General features: G+C 44.7%; 7 protein-coding genes across 7 annotated transcripts, besides 2 other annotated features; 4 read left to right on the plus strand and 3 right to left on the minus strand.

The window, feature by feature from the left end:
* Positions 1-412: 412 nt before the first annotated feature.
* TSTA_006930 (efflux pump antibiotic resistance protein, putative) lies at positions 413-2058 on the plus strand (the record flags this gene model as incomplete). Its single annotated transcript, XM_002488285.1, has 2 exons — positions 413-1235; positions 1283-2058. 2 exons carry the CDS (start codon positions 413-415, stop codon positions 2056-2058), a joined length of 1599 nt encoding a protein of 532 aa, XP_002488330.1.
* A 274-nt stretch (positions 2059-2332) lies between these two features.
* TSTA_006940 (benzoate 4-monooxygenase cytochrome P450, putative) lies at positions 2333-3712 on the minus strand (the record flags this gene model as incomplete). Its single annotated transcript, XM_002488286.1, has 5 exons — positions 2333-2450; positions 2573-2674; positions 2732-2948; positions 3028-3391; positions 3479-3712. The coding sequence occupies 5 exons, from the start codon at positions 3710-3712 to the stop codon at positions 2333-2335; spliced, it is 1035 nt and encodes a 344-aa protein (XP_002488331.1).
* A 761-nt stretch (positions 3713-4473) lies between these two features.
* Positions 4474-6843, minus strand: TSTA_006950 (alkaline serine protease AorO, putative; the record flags this gene model as incomplete). Its single annotated transcript, XM_002488287.1, has 5 exons — positions 4474-5757; positions 5813-5933; positions 6002-6231; positions 6282-6545; positions 6611-6843. 5 exons carry the CDS (start codon positions 6841-6843, stop codon positions 4638-4640), a joined length of 1968 nt encoding a protein of 655 aa, XP_002488332.1. The 3' UTR covers positions 4474-4637.
* A 4703-nt stretch (positions 6844-11546) lies between these two features.
* On the plus strand, positions 11547-14346 carry TSTA_006960 (glutaminase GtaA). The gene is made up of 5 exons (XM_002488288.1): positions 11547-11902; positions 11973-12268; positions 12319-13339; positions 13416-13762; positions 13821-14346. The coding sequence occupies exons 1-5, from the start codon at positions 11709-11711 to the stop codon at positions 14039-14041; spliced, it is 2079 nt and encodes a 692-aa protein (XP_002488333.1). The 5' UTR covers positions 11547-11708; the 3' UTR covers positions 14042-14346.
* Positions 14347-15648: 1302 nt separating this feature from the next.
* On the plus strand, positions 15649-16128 carry TSTA_006970 (allergenic cerato-platanin Asp F13; the record flags this gene model as incomplete). The annotated part of the gene is made up of 2 exons (XM_002488289.1): positions 15649-16056; positions 16120-16128. The coding sequence occupies 2 exons, from the start codon at positions 15649-15651 to the stop codon at positions 16126-16128; spliced, it is 417 nt and encodes a 138-aa protein (XP_002488334.1).
* A 188-nt stretch (positions 16129-16316) lies between these two features.
* TSTA_006980 (U3 small nucleolar ribonucleoprotein Lcp5, putative) lies at positions 16317-17540 on the minus strand (the record flags this gene model as incomplete). Its single annotated transcript, XM_002488290.1, has 2 exons — positions 17076-17540; positions 16317-17054 (listed from the first exon to the last, which is right to left on the minus strand). Exons 1-2 carry the CDS (start codon positions 17523-17525, stop codon positions 16317-16319), a joined length of 1188 nt encoding a protein of 395 aa, XP_002488335.1. The 5' UTR covers positions 17526-17540.
* Positions 17541-17772: 232 nt separating this feature from the next.
* Positions 17773-19636, plus strand: TSTA_006990 (pogo transposable element, putative; the record flags this gene model as incomplete). The annotated part of the gene is made up of 2 exons (XM_002488291.1): positions 17773-18105; positions 18251-19636. The coding sequence occupies 2 exons, from the start codon at positions 17773-17775 to the stop codon at positions 19634-19636; spliced, it is 1719 nt and encodes a 572-aa protein (XP_002488336.1).
* Positions 17776-18102: a mobile genetic element.
* Positions 18197-19420: a mobile genetic element.
* Positions 19637-19749: the final 113 nt, after the last annotated feature.

The raw sequence follows: 19749 nt of genomic DNA on the forward strand, positions 1-19749 counted from the left end.
AGATATTTTCCTGTCCTATAGTTAAAAGCTTCCGTATACTACTACGTTTATATAGCCGGGATGAATAGCCTCAGTGCCTGCAGGGGGATCTGATCCACTCCGGAAACCGAAACGGGGCTTGAATCTATCCGAGTGATGGTGATCTCCCGAAGCCACGCCCGATGGAGTGCTTGGTAAGCCGCAAAGAGATAAATACATAGCTCAGAATTTGTGAGTGATTGCAGAGTCGAAGCATGGTCGACCCGAAGTGAAGATTTTCGCAGATCGAAGAGGGACATCTAGGAGATTATCCTTACTCCTCAGCAATGTCGTCGACGTTAGATAAACCTGACACAACTCCTCAGAGTTGTGGTTCTGAAAACCACTGATACACTTGTCTTTTTAACCTTACCTCACTTTGAAGACTGCTACCATGGAAAGTAAGAGGGACATATCGCCCCTCGAGATCGACAGCGGAAAGAATCCAGTTTACGATACCACGATCAGAGCACCAGATGACCAGAAGTCCGGGGATCCTGGACAAACTATCAGTGGCTGGAGATGGATTGCCGTCGTCCTGGCAATTTTGAGTAGTACATTTGTCTTCGCCTTAGGCAACACAATCACAGCTAATATCCAAGCTGATATTATCCGGAATTTCGATGCAGTTACTAAACTCACCTGGATTAGTGTTGGATTGGTGATGAGCGCCTCGGCAACAGTGCTTCTCCGGGGAAAGATCTTTTTCCAATTCAATAGGAAATGGACATATATCATCAGTGTTGCCATATTTGAAGTCGGTTCTGCGGTTTGCGGCTCCTCCCCGAGTATGAATGCCCTAATCGTCGGGCGAGTGCTCTGCGGTATTGGGGGTTCAGGATTGTATATTGGTGTGATGACCCTTCTGGCCGCGACAACCACCCTCCATGAAAGACCTATGTATGTAGCAAGCACCGGTTTGGCCTGGGGCTTAGGCATGGTTTTAGGTCCAATTGTGGGAGGAGGCTTTAGTAAGAGCTCTGTTGGATGGCGATGGGCCTTCTACATTAACCTGCTGATCGCTGCTGTCTGCGTGCCTGTCTACCTCTTCCTTTTTCCAAATATCGACCCTCGCAAAGGCACAGGCTTCATGAACCGCATCCGAGAAATCGCCTTAGTGGCAGCATTCTTAACCTCGGTGCCTTTCTCTCCGGAATCATGGCTATTTCTTTCGGTGGCCTCACTTGGGCCTGGAACAGTGGCAAGATCATCGGCCTGTTTGTTTGCTCTGGCGTACTGTTCACCCTTTTCGGTATCCAACAAGTGTACGCTATCTTTACGACTGCTGAGAGACGCATTTTATCTATTGAATTCTTCAAGTCACGAACAATGCTCGTTCTCTTTGCATCTACATCTGCTGCAGGTACAGCTTGTTTCGTTCCAATCTACATGATCCCACTGTTCTTCCAATTTATGTGTGGTGAAGATGCTTTTGGATCCGCTGTGCGCCTTCTTCCGTTCATTGTACTCTGTATCTTTGCTATCATTGTCAATGGGGGGATCATGTCTGCCTTTGGTCTGTACATGCCGTGGTATACTATTGGAGGTGCACTAATGCTCATTGGCGGTGCATTCTTATACACTGTTAATGTCGACACCAACGTCGCCCATATATACGGCTACAGTATTATCACTGGTCTGGGAACAGGAATGTATCTACAAGCATCCTTCTCCGTGGCCCAGGCATCAGTCAAACCCCAACAGTTCGCTAGTGCATCCAGTTTCATCACCTGTGCCCAGGTGGTAGGCACAACAATCGCCCTTGCCATTGCTAATTCGGTTTTCCTAAATAAGGCTCAGGAGAACATCATTCATATTCTGCCTAATATTTCGCTGCAGGAAGTTCTATCGGTTATCTCCGGAACGTCGTCGCTTGTCTCATCTTTGCCAGCAGACAAGCAGACAGCGTTGGAGTCTGGTATCGTCAGTGCTATGGGTCACACATATATTCTTGTAATTACTGCGGGCTCTTTGACAGTGTTGTTGAGTTTATTGATGAAGAGGGAGCGTCTGTTTATGCAGGCTGGGGCAGCTGTTTAATGTCTTGCCCAGTTGGAATACATAGACTCGGGCATAGCGAAATATTTATAAGAGGGGAATGGATAATTTGAAAGGATAGATATCTATGGAGTAATGGGAGAAGATTGTGACAGTTAAACTTAAATGCGAATGAGTTAATAACCTGGAATGACTGAGAATGAATGTTTCCATCGAGACGATACTCCAACCATCATAGGAAGCAAAGATGCGTTACTGACGACGCTTGGATTAACGTGAATAATCAAATACCCATGTATTTATGAGGGTCAATTAATCAGTAAAGAGATATAGCCATGTAACCTGGGTGTGTCTTTAATTCTGTTTTATCCATCTCCAGCTTGACATACATATTTCGACATTTAGCGTGCTTTGGAACTTGCATGAATGGGCATCTAGTGCGATTAGTTACGTTTCCATTCGTGGTAAGAGAAAATATTTAACGATAGAGAGAAAAATATATTCCCCACCGTGTTTACCATCAAGATGAGTGGGATGGACAGGAAAATAAACGCACGGACTAAACCCTAACCCTAAGGAGTCGATTTCGCGGCGCAGTTTTGTCAAAACCACTGGGGCTTTGAGGGCATAATAGATAAGGGCTGCGATAGCAGTACGACTTCCATATAGGTGTTAGTTAAGTCTCAGCTCTCTAAATACACGTATCACGACTTACACAGCCTCAGAAGCAGGCACAACCACTATTAGCTCGAGATCGACCACTTCGTTCCGAGTGACAATGTCCGGGCTATTCTTATGTGCCTCTAGGAACTGGTCCAGCAAGTCGTGATGCTGGCCCATTGCCTTGGGGTTGTTAAGCTGCTCTTCGATCCGTTGAGCAGGCAAATACTTCTTCGCAAATGCCATTGGAGGCGCGATAAAGCTAAAATAAACTGAAAGAGGGTTTTTATCAAATAAACAGTTGTCCTAGAGGAGCTTGAGCTAACTATAATTGAAAGTTAGCCGAGGTACCTGTCATGTCCCAGATGGTTATGCGTACGCGGTTCAAATGCGTCGAGCCGACGCGAACTGATTGAATAATCCCATCAAGATCGGTTTTCTGGTCAAGGAAACCGTACGGCTGACTGAAGGCAAAGACACCACCCGCATCGAATGTGAAGTGCTGCAGGTGGAGCGGCAAATCGATGAGAGAAGAGCTTTTATCTATGCTGCGAGCCGCATCATTGAGGTTGCGTAGCAGCTTCTTGATTAACTCGTCTACTTCTTTTTCCTTGGGTGCCAGATTGACGATCTTAAAGCCAGGGCCAACAAGGGTGCGGTAGCGAGTGTGCCAGTGGATATCACGAGTTGAGAAGATGTTCTCCTTTTTGTGACCCTTGCCATGTGCTTCAAATGCGACGTACCAGCCGGATTACACGAGGGTGAGTAGACATCTCCACAGAAGATCAACGTTAAGACATACCTTTGCCATATTCTTTTCTGGTTGATATATATCATCAACAGCAGCTGGTGAAGCGAATGAAAGCGCCTTAGGCCCCAGGCGCACCACATCGCCATACACGCGATGCAAGGCAACATAAGATGGACGCATGCCACCGTTCACGTACGCATCACGCACGCGCCATATATTTCTCAAGGAGGCTAAAAAAGGTCCCGGGTACTTGATCATGCCCTTGTTGTGTCGATTCAGAAACATGTAGGTGATTGAGATTACGGCAGAGAGACGGCGATCGTAGAACCCATATGGAGAGAAGAGCAGAAAGTGTTGTTTGATACTTGGCTATAATCTTGAATATCCGTTACAAAGAGCAATATTTTATACTTCTGACTGGCGCCATGATTTATAAACGTCGCCCATTAGTGTCTATGGCAAGACGTTGATGTTCTCGACCCTAGTACGACACACCGACAGCGTTCAGTATCACCAAATATCAGGCTATATTGACATAAAAATTACGGAAATGTGATAAAAAACAACAGATGTGATGGTAAACGAGTTGGTTCGTAAGCCGAATTGGTTTGTTGCTCGGAATCCGAGTGACAGCATCGCCATCCGAATAGCCTCAGAACGAAAACAACCCATTTGGCGCCTGCATGTACTACTACTAAAGACGCACGACTTATCAATTCAGTAAGCCAATTTATCCTGGGCAGCTTATAGTCAGTCCGTTTCATTCTAGGAACTGTCTATATCGTTGACAGCTATACAGCAAAATCCATAATGGCCCAAAACGGACTTCCTAACCTGGAGAATGTTTCATCGTCTCTGATCGAAAAGTTGGGAACTATTAGAGACACCTCTATTCAGCTGGGCAATCATCTTCAGAGATTAGGATATCCACATCCAACACTAGAGCCAAATACTCCGATCCGTATCTTGCCTTCTACAGCACCTGAGGAAGCGCATCTACTACGACACAAATTGAAGCAGGATACACTAACACTTTTCCGCCTATCATAGTCAGCGGCCCAGAAGAGTATGTAATCACTCTTGTTGGGTTATAAGCGAGCTGTCCTCATTCAAAATGAGTTGGCAAGTAATTCTGCCCTTATACCTGATTGTATTTACAAAAGATACAGAAAGATCCTCTATTCCTTTGCAAAGCCAAAAGAAAAAATAATTACTCTCCCAAGAAAAGAGCCAACAAAGCAGGGTAATTTGGAGTTCCCAATCCCGTCACAGGATCCCAACCAGGTGCCGTCTCGAATCCATCGGTACCACAGCCCGGATTGTTACCACTGGTAATATCATGGAACACTTCAGGGTGAGCATAAAGTATAGGGTTCACGAATCCAACAGTTGTGCCCTTCTTAACCAATAGTTCCTCATTGATACGCGTCAGGATTGCTCCCCATGCAGGTGCTGACGCTGAGGTTCCTCCGATCAAAGTTGGGCGACCGGCATTGTAAATGAGGACGTTGTCACCTACCGCAGCCACATCGGGATAACCACGACCGCCGGCGTTGTAGATGCCTCCATTGGCTCCAATGTCGGTGTTGTCGCTAGTATTGTATGATTTGTATGGAGGTGTGTGCTTTGTGAGATAGGTGTTGACTGCCTCCGCTTGATATGATGGCTGTGGGTAGATATTGCTAAAGCCACCACCGGACGGGAATCGAGATACGGCTACTTCGTTGTCTCCATTGGGGCTGGTGCCAGAGGGAAGGTACGTGGCGCCAACAGTTGTGATGTAGGGACATCCAGAAGGGAAGTCAGGGTTGAAGATGGTTCCATCATCACCTAGACACCCATCTGAGCCTGCAACACCAGAGTCTCCGGAGGATACCACTACGGATACACCCTGTAGTCCGAGCTTTTTGAATTCATCACATTGGCGTTTCTGGTAGTTGGCTGATAGACCATATTCGTCACCGCCGTAGGAGATGGAAATCACGTTTGTGGGTTTGTAGACGCCGCACTGCAGGCTACCTTTGTACCCATTCGATGCTGAGTCTGGGTATGACGGGTCGTCGTCAGTGTTGCCTGTAATGCCGTAGTCGGAAAATGTGCAGTAAGAGCCGTCAATAGCATCAAGAAGGTTGTTCAAGAAGCCGTTAAAGGTGTAGTTGGCTTCATAGTTGGCGTCGTCCGTTTGAAACAAGACTGCATTTTGTGGCCAGATGATGGGGTAGGATATTTGAAAGTCGAGGTCTGATTCCGGTCCGGCGTTGGTGAGAGTGGTAGGAGCTGAGCCGCCGTCAATTCCTTTGAGGGTTGGGGAAGTCCCTATGGGGATTTTGCTGTGGTAACATGTTAATGCTCAAAAGCTTCGGAGCAGAGATCCAGGCTACATACGGATAAACTGTAGTAAAGAAGAGGTCCAAATCTTTCTGAGCATAATAATCGCCCAGATCTTCGAAGATACCCAATTCGTTGCCTTTGGTGGCCGTTGTTCCCTCGGTGATGTTGTACATAGCTTTACAAAGTCAGCTTATTTCGTTCTTTTCCATATTTCAAACTCTGTGTGGAATTGTATCCACTTACTTCTAATGCAATCTGGAGTGATGACGGAGTCGCAAAGGGTACTACTGAAGAGTTGCTCGATGATGGTCTCAATGGTTTCGGGAAGGTCCTTCAGCAGAGGTGGGATTGGATTTTGGAGTCCGAAACTGCGTTTCTTGAGTTCAGCAGGACGAGCGTCGCGGACCTCGAGTGTTTTGACACCAGGAGTGATGTAGTCAATGTGCTCGCTAAGGTGTTTCGGGATGTGGTATCTGTTGCAGCAAGGTTAGATGCATACTTAATATTGAATGAATAAACTTACTCTTCACATCCCAAATGCGTTCTACCACTACTAGCATGAGTGTAGATGTAGTATTCGGTCCCGAGCAAACGCTCGAGCTCCTCGGCATCTCCATCGAATTGGAGCCACTGCTTGTTGGTAGATTGACTAACACGATCAGAAGCAATGCCCGCACCTTCTAGCCAGTTTCGAACAGCCGAAACTGCACTTTCTGCAGGAGCGAATAGATCATTGACTTCATGGACTGTCAGGTATTTGCGATAGTTGGGCGAGTAAGGGTTCGAGCTTTGAAGACATTGCATGTCAGTATGGTGTGGATTGGAAAGCAGGTTAATCTGAGGATAACTCACACGTCCATGAGAAGGTCATGGCCTACATCCGAATTGGATTGAGTCAATCCTATTCTTACGGGTAATTTAGCCTGGCCATCGACACGGCGAGGCTCTACCCAAGATGCTGGTAAGACACCCCGTCGTTCGTGAACAATATGGCTCTTGCTTGGAGCTGGAGCAGCTAAAGTGGTTGCTGCAGCCAGTGACAGCAAAAGAATAGAAGACTTCATTGCGAATGATTTCCCAGACATTTTCGATCATTAAGGAAACCGAAGACAAGATTTCGAACGTTACCGCTCTCTTATAGCCTTGGAAAGTATCGGTTTCCTACAGGTTTATCATGTGTGACCGAATGTACAGGGACAATACTAAGCTTACCATGCATGACCTGCACTCATTTCGAGGATCAAGTCTCAAATAAGACATTCTACAAGCTCTGGGGAGCTACAGTACGTTGCAGGCTTAGCTGGATCAATCACCAATTGCACCACTTTGCCCAGACCTTGTTTTCTTTTAGTATCTTCAGCTCAGGCAATTCGTTTGCTCAGTTTAGTGTGTCGGCACGGCCTGGTTCGCTACCTAAGAGATTTAGAATGAAGCTATATTCTGCGATCTCGGGCTGATTCGTTACTAGTCAGTTAGTCTCGCCGATCAGTTACCACCATATTATCTTTGTTGTCGGGTCTAAACCCCTCATTTGTTCTTTGCTCTTTAGCTCCTGATAGCTACTATAGACTCATAGAGTAGCTAGCACTAACTAGGTAGGTACTTGGTAAGTTAGAATATCAGCCAAAGGGCATACGGAGTACACTGTACAGCGTACTCCGTAGACTCACTACCTGTCATGGATGCACTAGGAGAAAGACATGCATGCATTTCACTCTTGTCGTTTGACTTATCAGTTAACGTCGCATTCAACTTCATAATTCATAAGCAGCCAGTTCCCAGTGAATAACTAAGAAATCTGTCCTGCCGAGGTTGATAATTGAGTTTTCGCCAAACTTTTAATAGTCATGGTCAACAAAAGGCTCTGACCATGGCGCTCGATAAATGAAATTGTGATCGGTTCACAAACGCTGACGATCGAGCTGAACGTTCGCCGCAAAGAAACAAGCTTGAAAAAGGCACGAGGTGGAGTCGGTGTGGAGTGAGACCAACGCCAAAAAGGGGACGCCGTCGCCTGTGGCTTTTCACAACGCAACCCCTCGAAATCTAAACCTCCGAAATGTGATATCCATTTCTGCAATAGTGTTGGTGATTTTATCTTCCGGAATCTGCGCTGATTATGGCGTATCACCTGCTTATCAGAAACCAAGATAATCCCGTGCCCTTTATCGTCTTGATGCAGGACCTGCCTAGTAAGAATTGGATGAAATGCTTTCATTGAGATACCATCTTAACTACCGTGTTATTAGAATTGAATTCATGCTCATTTCATCTTTGCACACTAATACCGTTTGCCAAGAAGCCTCGGAGATGGTGGGAATGCCTCAAACGAAATGCTCCATGGCTAGTGACGGTTTGCGGGCATTTCACAAGAATTGTATTATTGTTGAAATTCAATCATGTAGAATTTCCTTTTATGCTTTCTTCTAAGTAGCTCAACCGTACAATATTATCTCTGCAGTGTACGGAGAAATATTTTCATATTGCGGCCTAATATGCATATGAACCTTGAAATAATTCTATCGCTACAGTCAAATCAGCACGGCTTGGCCCGGTTCGATTCAGGAGATGAGAGAACCTGGTAGATTTGTAAAAATCTGCAAGTGATATTTCCCTTACAAACGAGTTCCATGCATGTGTGCTTTGGTTTGCGGATTTCCTACTTACTGCCTATCTAAGCGGTATCTACCTACCTTCAAGTCATATTCAAATCACTTTTCTATGTATTCTGGCAAGGTCATTATATGGAATCTTCAGCATTTCTATAGTTATTCCAAGGACTTATTCGGCTTAAATGCATCTGTAGCCAACGAAGGTGGGACAATTGATTTTTGAATATGAACGCCTCATAGGAACGATCAATCAAAAACGAAATGGGAAAAACAGGGCACGCATTTATATAGATAAAACAGATTAATCAAGGATCAATCGAATTGAGCACCACAGAGGAGACACAAAACTATCTAAGTTTATCTCCAGACTCCAAGTTGCATCTTATCAAAGAAGCTTATTTGAAGTTCGCCTTTTTGTGCAGTTTCCAATTGACTATTTGAGTAACGCGGCCTAATTTTTTGTAGTAACAGTCTCTTCCCACGTGCAATATATCCTCCTCTTTGGCCGTGCTAATACCATCACAGGACTCTTTCCAATTTAGGGAATATTAGGGTATGACAACTCACGTGACCGCAGCGCAGCTGAGGAGGTGTTTTAGGATCTGGGGTCAGGGCGCTACTTGGGCACAGATACAATATTTTCAGCTCTCCTAGCTATCTGAAGCAAATTGTAGGCTAATGTTAGTTTGTGGATATCTCTATAAGAGATCTGGTACAAGGTAAAGAGAGAGAGAAAGAGGGAGTCGGTTGAAAAGGAGGGCTTGTTCTAATCTGAGGTCTAAAGAAGAATGATAGCCTAACCGTCCTAAGCAGGGAACATGTACTTCAGTTACCTTACAGTTATTGTATTGATCGATTTATCATTACAGTGGGCACATTGATTCTAGCTATGCAGATGGCCTCTTCATGTAAATTCGCCTTATTCCCACATACAGCTTCCGGTCAATTCTCATTAACTCTGTAGATGCAGTCAATTACATGTGTTCGACGTACAAAGCTTCCAATGGTTGTGATCGACGAACATCGACCATGTATGTCAGCTGATCGGAATTATCACGCGATAGAACCCTGTCGACTAAGGAGTCGGCTGACAGCTCATTATTAATTCACGGATCGTTATACTATTGGCGCTGCAAGGATGGTCAATGTTACATGGTAAGTCTTGGGGGAATAAGGCCATACTTGAATTACTGCTAAAAAGAAGCCTAGATTTGCTTGAAGATGACTGCATAGAATTTACAATCAATAGACTTTTCACCTCCAGTAATTTGACCTTAAGGCGTTCATAGCACTGCCCCGTTGAAACAACTCAAAGTAACCTACCCTGAAGGTATCAAGCTAACGCCCCCGCGATTTTGATGCGTGGGAGCCATCCGGCCATACTACTATATCTTTATTTGTCGACAATGCCATTAATCCACAATCCTACAATAGACCTTGGGAGTAGGCCGACCAGTTTACGGTTGACCAGCCGGGCTACGTAAGTTGAGCTAGCCTATACACCCATCCAAAAGAGGAGCAACTTTTGGTCAACGGCTGGTTTTCTCAGCAATGGTGTCTTTGGCGGCATCAGTTAGCATATTTTTGGGCTCTCAAACTACATTGCCACGCATGAGAGCTATTTGCTTGTCTAGTTTCCTGATAGTCGCCGACCTTACCATCCATTTAGGTACGGAGTGACCTAGAAAGACATCTAGAGTTCGGAAGTCAATAGCCAGATAAATAGGGTTGTTTCGGGCTGGGCCTGAGTGTTCTTATACGTGCGCTTTTGAACGATGGAGGTGAGTAATCCCCAGGATTATTCTCCGAGTTATAAAACTCTATCCCCGTACGTACTTGCATCATGACACATGTTTTTGATCGATCTGGTTTTGGTAATAGGATCGTCATCGAAAGGATCCAGTTAACGTCTTTCATTTTTCTGTTCATTTCGCCATTCGATTCGTACCTAGGTAGCATCGTCAACGGCCTTTGTTGGCCGCCAGCGGAGATCTCGCCGGATCTACAGACACTTTGCTGATTCCAACATCTCCAGCAAGACATTTTGCGGGGTAGAGAATTTAGCAAAGGTTAACTATGTATGGATGCAGATTAAATTATGATGATCATTCCTAGCATGGCAAGTCCGAACTCGCTTTGTGACGCGAAAGAAACGAAATCACCATGAAATACTACAATCCTACGTAGTACAATCCTGCGCGCAGGTATATCCATCCCTTGCTTCCCCGCAGTCCGGGAGTCGATATGCTGTCCATGTAGATATGCTCTATTCCTTATATGACCAGTAGTGGGACGCACGTACATACCATTTCATAATGTAATAGTTATACTTACAGGGCTGTATGTTACTCATCTCCATCTGTATCTTGGCTTGACTTGGTAGCAACTTGTAACTAATGGCTACATACATACATAAGCCGGTTTTCCGGGCTTGACCGCTGGTAATCAACCCCTTTCGTCCATTTTTGATACTACTTCCAGTTATTAGAAGACCGGCCCTATGGTAGTATTTCCCCTCATTTACCTACTATTCCCCCGGTCTATAGAAAATCAGATTCTTGTGATTGTGCTTGTGCGCGGCTAATGCATTGGACGATCACCCCTCTTACGCCAGTGATACCTTTACGTAGCTGAGTATAAAGCTGGGCGACATTTCGTCGCGCCAGACTTCATATTTGATTTTCTTCCAAGTCTTCCGCTTGTTCGTGCCCTAGTGAACTTTTCCGGTGCTTGATTGAGGTACGTATCTGATCACCATTACCCTCAAAGCATTTCCCGATTGTTGTTGCATTTTTTTGCTCGCGTGGTTACACGACCTATTTATCAACAACGTGGCGAGTCATATTCTACATCCTGACGCCAAGAGCAGGGAGATCTTAATTGATCGCCCACTGCTTGAAGAAATTAAACTTATTTATCATCTCTCATCACCAGGTGCGGTACCTGACCATCATACTCCACCCAGTGGCACCCACCATTCCCTACTCAAACTGCTCCCCTTTCCCCCTTTCCCCTGTCTAGACACAGGCTAGAAAGGTCTGGTCACTATCTAATTTGGACCTAATTTGCTTAAGAATGTTTTCTATTCGCCATTCAGGCTAGACATTTCACCAAGATCATTTGGAGTCGTTCTCCGGGCGAGAAAGAGAGTTCTAGTGGCTAAGGCCGACATTCTGCATTTACCTTAAGTTGATATTTTGCTTAGAGTGTTTATCTAACATATGCTCTTATAGGCCCTATAACTAGCATAACCGAGCCCTGGAAGGACCTTGAGTACCGAGTTTCTTCTGAAGGAAATTTTTGGGTTTGACAAGGTACATTTCGTACCTACAAACAAGATGACACCATTTTTCCTGGTGTCCTTACTTCTGGCTTTATTGCCGTCGATCAGGGCTGCATCAACTTTCTCTCCAGCTCGCCCACCAGCTCAACCATTAGCCGTCAGATCTCCGTATCTGAGCGCATGGCAGACCGTCGGAAGTGATGGGGGAAATGGTGGTTATCTTGCTGGTCAATGGCCCTCATTTTGGCCGTGAGTGAATCCTAACAAAAGCTCTACGAGACTTTCTGTCCTCTACGACTAACTTGCTTTTACCGCTCAGTGGACAAACTCTTGGTTGGACTGGACTCATCAAGGTTGATGGCACTGCATACTGCTGGCTTGGAAATCCCGCCAATGTGCCCTTTGTCAACCAGACTTCTTACAGTTATACAAGTACATCGAGTGTATACGTTCAATCTGTGGAGGGAAAGGTACAGATAACGGTTACTTTCTTGTCTCCTATAACTCCCGATGATTTCCTGCGTCAGTCACTCGTCTTCTCTTATATTAATGTCGAGGTCGTGTCTTCGGATGGTAAAGAACATGATGTTCAGTTGTACACAGACATTTCTGCTGGTGAGTGAGAGCTCTTCTAGCTTTCTAATATCTAGGCTAACACCTCGTAGAATGGGTCTCGGGTGACCGCAGCAATGTCGCACAATGGGAATATGGCACCAGTGGGAGAATTTCATATCACAAAGTCTATCGTCAGACGCAACTGGCATTCTCAGAGATCAACGATCAGACCGAGTATGGTAACTGGTGGTATTCCACCACTGCAGATAAGGGTTATACTTATGAATCCGGTATCGATGTTGATGTGCGTGGTCAGTTCAGCAATGAAGGCAAATTGAAAAATACCGTGGACACCAACTATCGTGCTATCAGCGATAAATGGCCTGTTTTCGCGCACGCGTTCGACTTGGGAAGAGTGGGAACCAGATCGACTAGCCGTTTGTTCACTATCGGCCTCACTCAAGAAGATGCAATTCAGTTTGATGGTGCAAAAGGCGTTGTTCCGTTGCCCTCACTGTGGACACAATACTTCCCGGACGAAATCTCAGCACTGCACTTCTTCCAGAATGACTATGAAGTCGCTAAATCATTATCCTCTTCCCTGGATGATAAGGTGCAGTCAGATGCATCGGCAGTCAGTGATGATTATGCCACTATTGCAACTCTGGCTCTTCGGCAGTCATTTGGTGCAACCCAGCTCGTCGGTACTAATGAGACGCAATACGTTTTCATGAAAGAAATCTCATCTGATGGCAACATCAATACTGTCGATGTGATCTTCCCAGCTCATCCTGCCTACCTATATACCAATCCGGCATATCTTAAACTTGTCATGGCTCCTCTATTTGAGAATCAAGAAGCTGGACAATATCCCAACCGATGGTCGATGCACGACGTAGGCAGCCATTACCCCAATGCCACCGGCCACACTGATGGCAACGATGAACAGATGCCTCTGGAGGAGTGTGGTAACATGTTGATTATGTCTCTTGCATACTACTTGGCTTCGAAGGACCTTGACTTCCTCACCAAACATTACAAGCTCCTCGATCAATGGACACAGTTTTTGGTCGACGAAGCTCTTTACCCAGCCAATCAAATCTCCACCGATGATTTTGCTGGATCACTTGCGTAAGTGGAGTTTCCTTCTTAAAGTAATTCATTGTCGAATTTGCAACGCAAGACTAATAAGGAACTGCTGTACCAGAAATCAAACCAATCTGGCTCTCAAGGGAATGATTGGCATCAAGGCTATGTCAGTTATTGCGAATGCTACCGGCAACAGCCTTAGCGCTTCGAATTACAGCTCCATTGCCAGCGACTACATCAGTCAATGGCAAACGTTAGGCATCAACAGCGCTGCAAACCCTCCCCATTCGACACTTTCATACGGATCGAATAATTCTTGGGGTCTTTTGTACAACTTGTTCGGCGACAAAGAACTTGGGTTGAACCTTGTTCCACAGTCTGTTTATGACATGCAGAGCACTTTTTACCCGATTGTGAATGGCAAGTACGGAGTGCCACTTGATACTCGCCACACTTATACTAAAGGTGTGTATTTGACTTTTGCTCTCCCCACAAGAGCTATAAGTACTGATTTCGTAAACAGGCGATTGGGAAGCATGGGCTGCATCAATTGCAAGCGAGTCCACCCGGGACATGTTCTACTCTGACCTCGCCAACTGGATTAATGTAACCCCTACCAACCGTGCTCTCACCGATTTGTACGACACTGTTACCGGTGACTACCCCGGCATTTACTTTATCAACCGACCTGTCGTCGGTGGAGTATTTGCTCAGCTTGTCCTTGAACTGGGCCTTCATCCATAAATAGAATTTTCTATGCTTCCATTCATATTTCATATACATTCATACATGATTGGGTTTATTCCAGGGTGCATTGAAATGCACATAGGAATACTTTCTCAACAAGTTATCAAGATCTTGATTCTTGTCATGTGCAGAGAATGGCGCCTGATCTACTTATGAAGGATGGAATATGAAAGCCCTGAAATGATATAGCCTATGAGGCGCAAAGTAGAATGGTCCACATAGGTGCTAGCAGTGTGAAGCTAATCATGATGTATATACTACGTGAACTCTTCAATTTCAATCATGAACGTACTGCATAAGGCAACAGCAGCCGCCAAAGAATGCCCATTAGGCTTTTGCAACATTCTTGAGTTTAGGAAGTTTGCGATCTTAGAGGCTGCATAGAGGGTAGTGCGTCCTTCATTCCCTTATTCCCTTCATTCTTCCTCGAAACCTAGCTATTATCATACCAGCCAGCCTGTGTCGTATCTTATGATTACTTATCCTCCTGACTCATAATATTCATAACTCTAAATTGAAACTAGTATACTGTGGACAGACTGAATTCACAGAGCGGAAATACGTCATCGCTGGCCAGACTTAACTAAAATTAGGGCTTTTGGGACGTTAGGGAAAAATTCCAAATTGGGTAATGAACGGCTAGGCTTAATCGAAACTCTAATCCGACGACAACCCATCGCAACGACACAGATATATCGATACAAGCTAGAAATTATGGAGACGAGACTAATATGCTTATAAGGAATGTCTGAAGTGTAGCAAATACTGAGGAATATCAAGTACATGGCCAAGAGAGTCGAGAATATGCACCAGTTCAGCTGACCACAGGAATGCATTGGCATTCCACGGATAGACCGGTTCTTCATCGATATGTAGACTGGAAACACTCTTGCAAAATTCATATCTTTGGCTACGGAAAACCTTGGAAGTATCAAAACTCATGTGGAAATGTGTATCACCCACACTGTAACAGTAATGGACAGGGATATACACCAATCTCTTTTTGTGCAGACGAAATTGTCATTCAGAGTGAAATTAGGTGATAGTTATACGGAAGACCATGATTGGTAGGCAATTGATGAACTTCTGAAATTTGAGAAAATACGCATTCTTGCAGCAGGCTGTCCCAGCCCGCTTCATCCTGGAGATCGAACTGTCGTGAAGCTCCTTCGCAGCGATACGGAGTAGATCTAAACGAGTCAAGATTTCCACTTATCCCTTCTTGCATATGCTTGATTATATCCTGAGATTCAAAATATAATATAGAATGCATTCATCGGTAAAATCCTTGCCGGTTGTGCGTCTACGAGATGGTGACGGACGTCATTTACTGTGGAAAATGGAGACATCACGCGCTCTTAGCCTCTTATATTTAATTTTGGAATGTCCGGACTTCATCGGCGGAGAGAAATCTAGACATTGACGTAAAATAACGTATATAAGGATAGGCCAGGTAATATCAGTCTTGAGTAGTTATCAACATCGGCATTCATCAGTCTCTACAAACTGTTTTTATCAAGCCTTGTCCACGTGAAGGTCTAGCATTCAATCGGCAAAAAAATACTGAAAATAGCAGTCAAGCTACAATAGTCTGCCCAGTCAAAATGAAAATTACCACTTTCCACGCTGCCCTATTCACACTCTCTGCATCAGGTGCTCTCGCAGCAAACACGACCGAAACAACCCTAGCAACCTTCGACACAGCTTACGACGACGCAAACCTCTCCTTATCAACAGTAACCTGCTCCAACGGTGAAAATGGACTCGTGACAAAGGGCTACAATACCATCAGCGACCTCCCCACTCAGGATGTTGCGGGCTCTTTGACTGTCAAGGGCTGGAACGATGTTAACTGTGGCGCTTGCTACTCGTTATCATACAAGAATGAGACTGTCTATGTTTTGGCCATTGATTCTGCTATTGGCCAATTCAATGTTGCGCAAAAGGTCTTAGACAAATTGACTCATGGTCAAGCGCAAGAGTTTGGAAGTGTATCGGTTGATTATGAGCAGGTAGATGGGTCAAAGTGTGGATTTTAAGAGAAATATGATATCAAGCTAGGCTGGAAGAGATAGTCGGCATGATTATTTTGTTGCTGGATTCAATGTATTGTGGATTATATGTACATGACATCAGAAATTTGGCTAAACCAGCTTGACGATATGCATAAGATGGAAGAAACTTGCGTGGATATCCACATAGGATTACGTACGTGAAACCTAATGAACACCATGATATTGATAAACCTGGTATTGAAAATGCATTTGTTGAATCATTTTTTCCATCCCTCTACTTTCTTCCTCCTCTTCTCGAATGATTGACCAACAGCTGCCCCATCACCTCTCGGACCATCTTCCGTAAATGCTCGTTTTCGACTCTTCTCCAACGCTCCAGCCCTACTACCTGCAGATCTCTTGGTAAGTCTGGCAATTCTGTCCGCTCCTTCGCCCAATGAACGAAAATCTTCGCCTCCAAAGCCACCAGAACGAGGCCCTTCGGCAGCCCTTCTCTTTGCGCGTTCCTTTTTGCTTTCCTTGGGCAAGCGCACAAAGTTTGTTTCTTCATATGTACGACGTTCGGCCTCACGTGCACGGTCTTGTTGAGACATGACTTGCCGTCCGCCACGCTGGATTGTGCTTCCAATACTGGGTTCTGCGATTGGCGCTGACGACATCTCCGCTGAAACGAATTCATCGATGACGCTCGATTTCTTTGGTCGGCGTTCACGATCGCGATCACGACTTTCAGTTGTCGGCAATGCTGTCGGCTTAATCCTGGGTGGTCGATATATTCCGTCCGATGGTTGATCTTTCCGGTCCTTTGAAGTCGTTGTCTTGACTTCTTTGTTTGGTTTTTGTACATCCTTGGAGAAGGCGGTTATATTAGGTCGATACGCCATTTCATCAATATCCTCATCTTCGCTTTCGGATGCCTCTTCATCCTCGTCGCTATTGGACGCATCTTCATAATATTCACTACTATCTTCATCTCCATCGTTGTCTTCACTCTTCTTTTTGATTTTTCTTCCTACTTTGCTGGAGGTTTTTGCCGCCCGCTCTGCGTCTTCTGCCGCCTTGACAACCTTGTCAATCTGATATTTTAACCTTCCTTCCAGGGACTTAACACCTCGGTCGAGATAAACCTTCAGTTCTGTCAATTTCTTGACAATATCTTCCTGCGAAACTCCGCCTTGAGCATCATTCTTTCCGCGTCCTCGTAGTTGAAAAAGGACAAGAAAAACGAGATTTTGTAGGTAGGAGAGTAGTAGTTCGGCCTTTGTGTCTAATAGCGAGATTCCATCCGCGGGAGGTAATATCGTAGGACTCAACGACGTTTCTTCGGTTTGAACAGGTGAAGGTAGTGAAGTTGAGGCGCTGTTGAGGCATGCTGTCAATGTCTCCAAAACAGTCGAAAGATGATCAACAGATGACTTTTGCTCATTCTCGCCAGCAACTGGCGTTGTATTTATGATTGCAACCATTGTCTTGCGTAATGCGATTCTTCGAAGTGATGAAGAAGCTCGGCGCAATTTTATCGAAACAAATTTTGGTCCGCGGGTGGAGTCATATGCTGATAAGCTTATCTTCACGTGTTCTCGATAAACAGAGTGGATAACATCTTACCATATACCGTCCCTCACCGCCTGAGGAATAAACCCACCTGAGGAATAAATTTACCCCAAAACGCGAAAAATCGCGAATATTTCACACCGCGATATATCAACCAATATGGCTTCAATGGAGCTCGCACTTGCAGCATTACATTCAGCGGATCCTGGAGAAAAGCCTAATATTAGTTTGGTTGCAAGAACATACGGCGTTAGCCAATCGGGCCTTTATAAACGTTTTCACGGTGTTACAGGCTCAAAAGAAGAGCAATACGACAAGCAACGAATACTCACCACCACGCAATCAAGAGCGCTTATAAAATGGATAAATCAACTCACCGAGCGAGGCCTGCCCCCTACAAATTCAATGTTAGCGAACTTTGCAAGAGAAATATCTGGTAAAGAGCCTGGGAAAAACTGGGCTTCACGCTGGCTCAAGGCTCATTCGGATAAGGTGATTTCTCGCTATTCAACGGGCCTTGATTCGGATAGAAAAAAGGCAGATTCGGCATATAAATATGCTTTATATTTGAGCTTATTGGACGGAAATACGGGAATATAACCTCGGCCCAGAGCAAATCTATAATATGGATGAGAAGGGCTTCATGCTTGGAGTAAGCACAAAACGGAAAAGAATCTTTACTCGGCGCAAATATGAGCAAGGGGGCTATAAGCAGCATCTTCAGGATGGAAATCGAGAATGGATTACAACAATTGGTTGTATCTGTGCCAATGGAACTGCTTTAGCGCCTAGTCTTATTTATATGGCAAAATCGGGCTTTATACAGGATTCTTGGCTTCAAGATTACGATCCCCAAACACAGAGATGCTTCTTTGCAGCCTCAGAGTCAGGGTGGACTAATAATGATATCGGATATCGCTGGTTGGTGGATGTTTTTGATAAAGAGACAAAATCTCAAGCAAGCCGGGGATGGCGCCTTCTTATCCTCGATGGGCATGGATCCCACGTTACAATGAAGTTTATTGAATACTGCGACTCGAATCGAATTCTATTAGCAATCTTTCCGGCTCATGCAACACATACTTTACAGCCTCTTGATGTCGCTCTTTTCTCGCCTCTTTCTAACGCTTATACGAAGCAATTGGATGATTTTATAAGGGATAGCCAAGGCTTCACCCGGCTCACTAAACGTGACTTTTTTCGCCTTTTTTGGGCTAGCTGGAATGAGGTTTTTATAAGCAAGAATATCAATTCAGCATTCAGAACGACTGGTCTATATCCCTTTGATCCGGAGATTGTTATCAACAAATTCAACAAGAAAATCACCAGCCGGCCATTCTCAAGCGAATCCGGAGCTTCAATTATTCCTCCAGAAGATTGGAGACGGCTTGAGAAGCTTGTTAAAACTGTTGTTAACAATATTTATGATGAAAAGGCTGTACAGCTTCGAGAAACGGTGTCACATCTTTCTACTCAGCTTATCTTGCTTCAAAATGAGAATCAAGGCCTGAAAAGAGCTCTCATAAATGCAAAGAAGCCTAAAAACAAGAAACAGCCTTTATTACTAGGTTTACCATCAGAACAAGATGGTGGAGCGCTTTTTATGAGCCCTACTAAGGTTCAGCAAGCTCGTGATATTATTTCTCAAAAAAATGACGAAGCCGCGCAGAAGCAGGCTCATAAAGATGATAAAAAGCTTCAACAACAGCTTAAAAAGCAAGCTAAAGAGGCCGAAAAGGTTAAAAGAGCTCAAATCCGACAAGAAAAACGTGAGCAGCGTGAGCAAGAGGCTGCGGAAAAGCAACGGCTTAAGGACGAGCAAGAATTGGCTAAGCTAGCTGATTTACAGCTTCAAAATGATGTTATATCAACTCCAAAGGCTTCAAAAAAACCCACAGAGCAAATTTCTAGGCAAGCAAAGCCAAGAGTGCAACCTGAGGCTCATGTGGAGGATAATGAGGTGGTTGTTACTACAAACCGTAGGGGCCGCGCGATACGGCCCCCTGCACGTTTTCGCGATTAACTTTTATGCTTTTTAGATTCGCCATAGCTTATTTAGTGCTACACCAGAAATTCACTATATTTAATTATTATGTGGTGTTGTAAAGCTTCAAAATATTCTGTACAGTAAGCCGT

The sequence above is a fragment of the Talaromyces stipitatus genome, genomic scaffold (assembly GCF_000003125.1).
Source record: "Talaromyces stipitatus ATCC 10500 scf_1105507295517 genomic scaffold, whole genome shotgun sequence".
In the NCBI taxonomy this organism is placed as follows: Eukaryota; Fungi; Ascomycota; class Eurotiomycetes; order Eurotiales; family Trichocomaceae; genus Talaromyces; species Talaromyces stipitatus.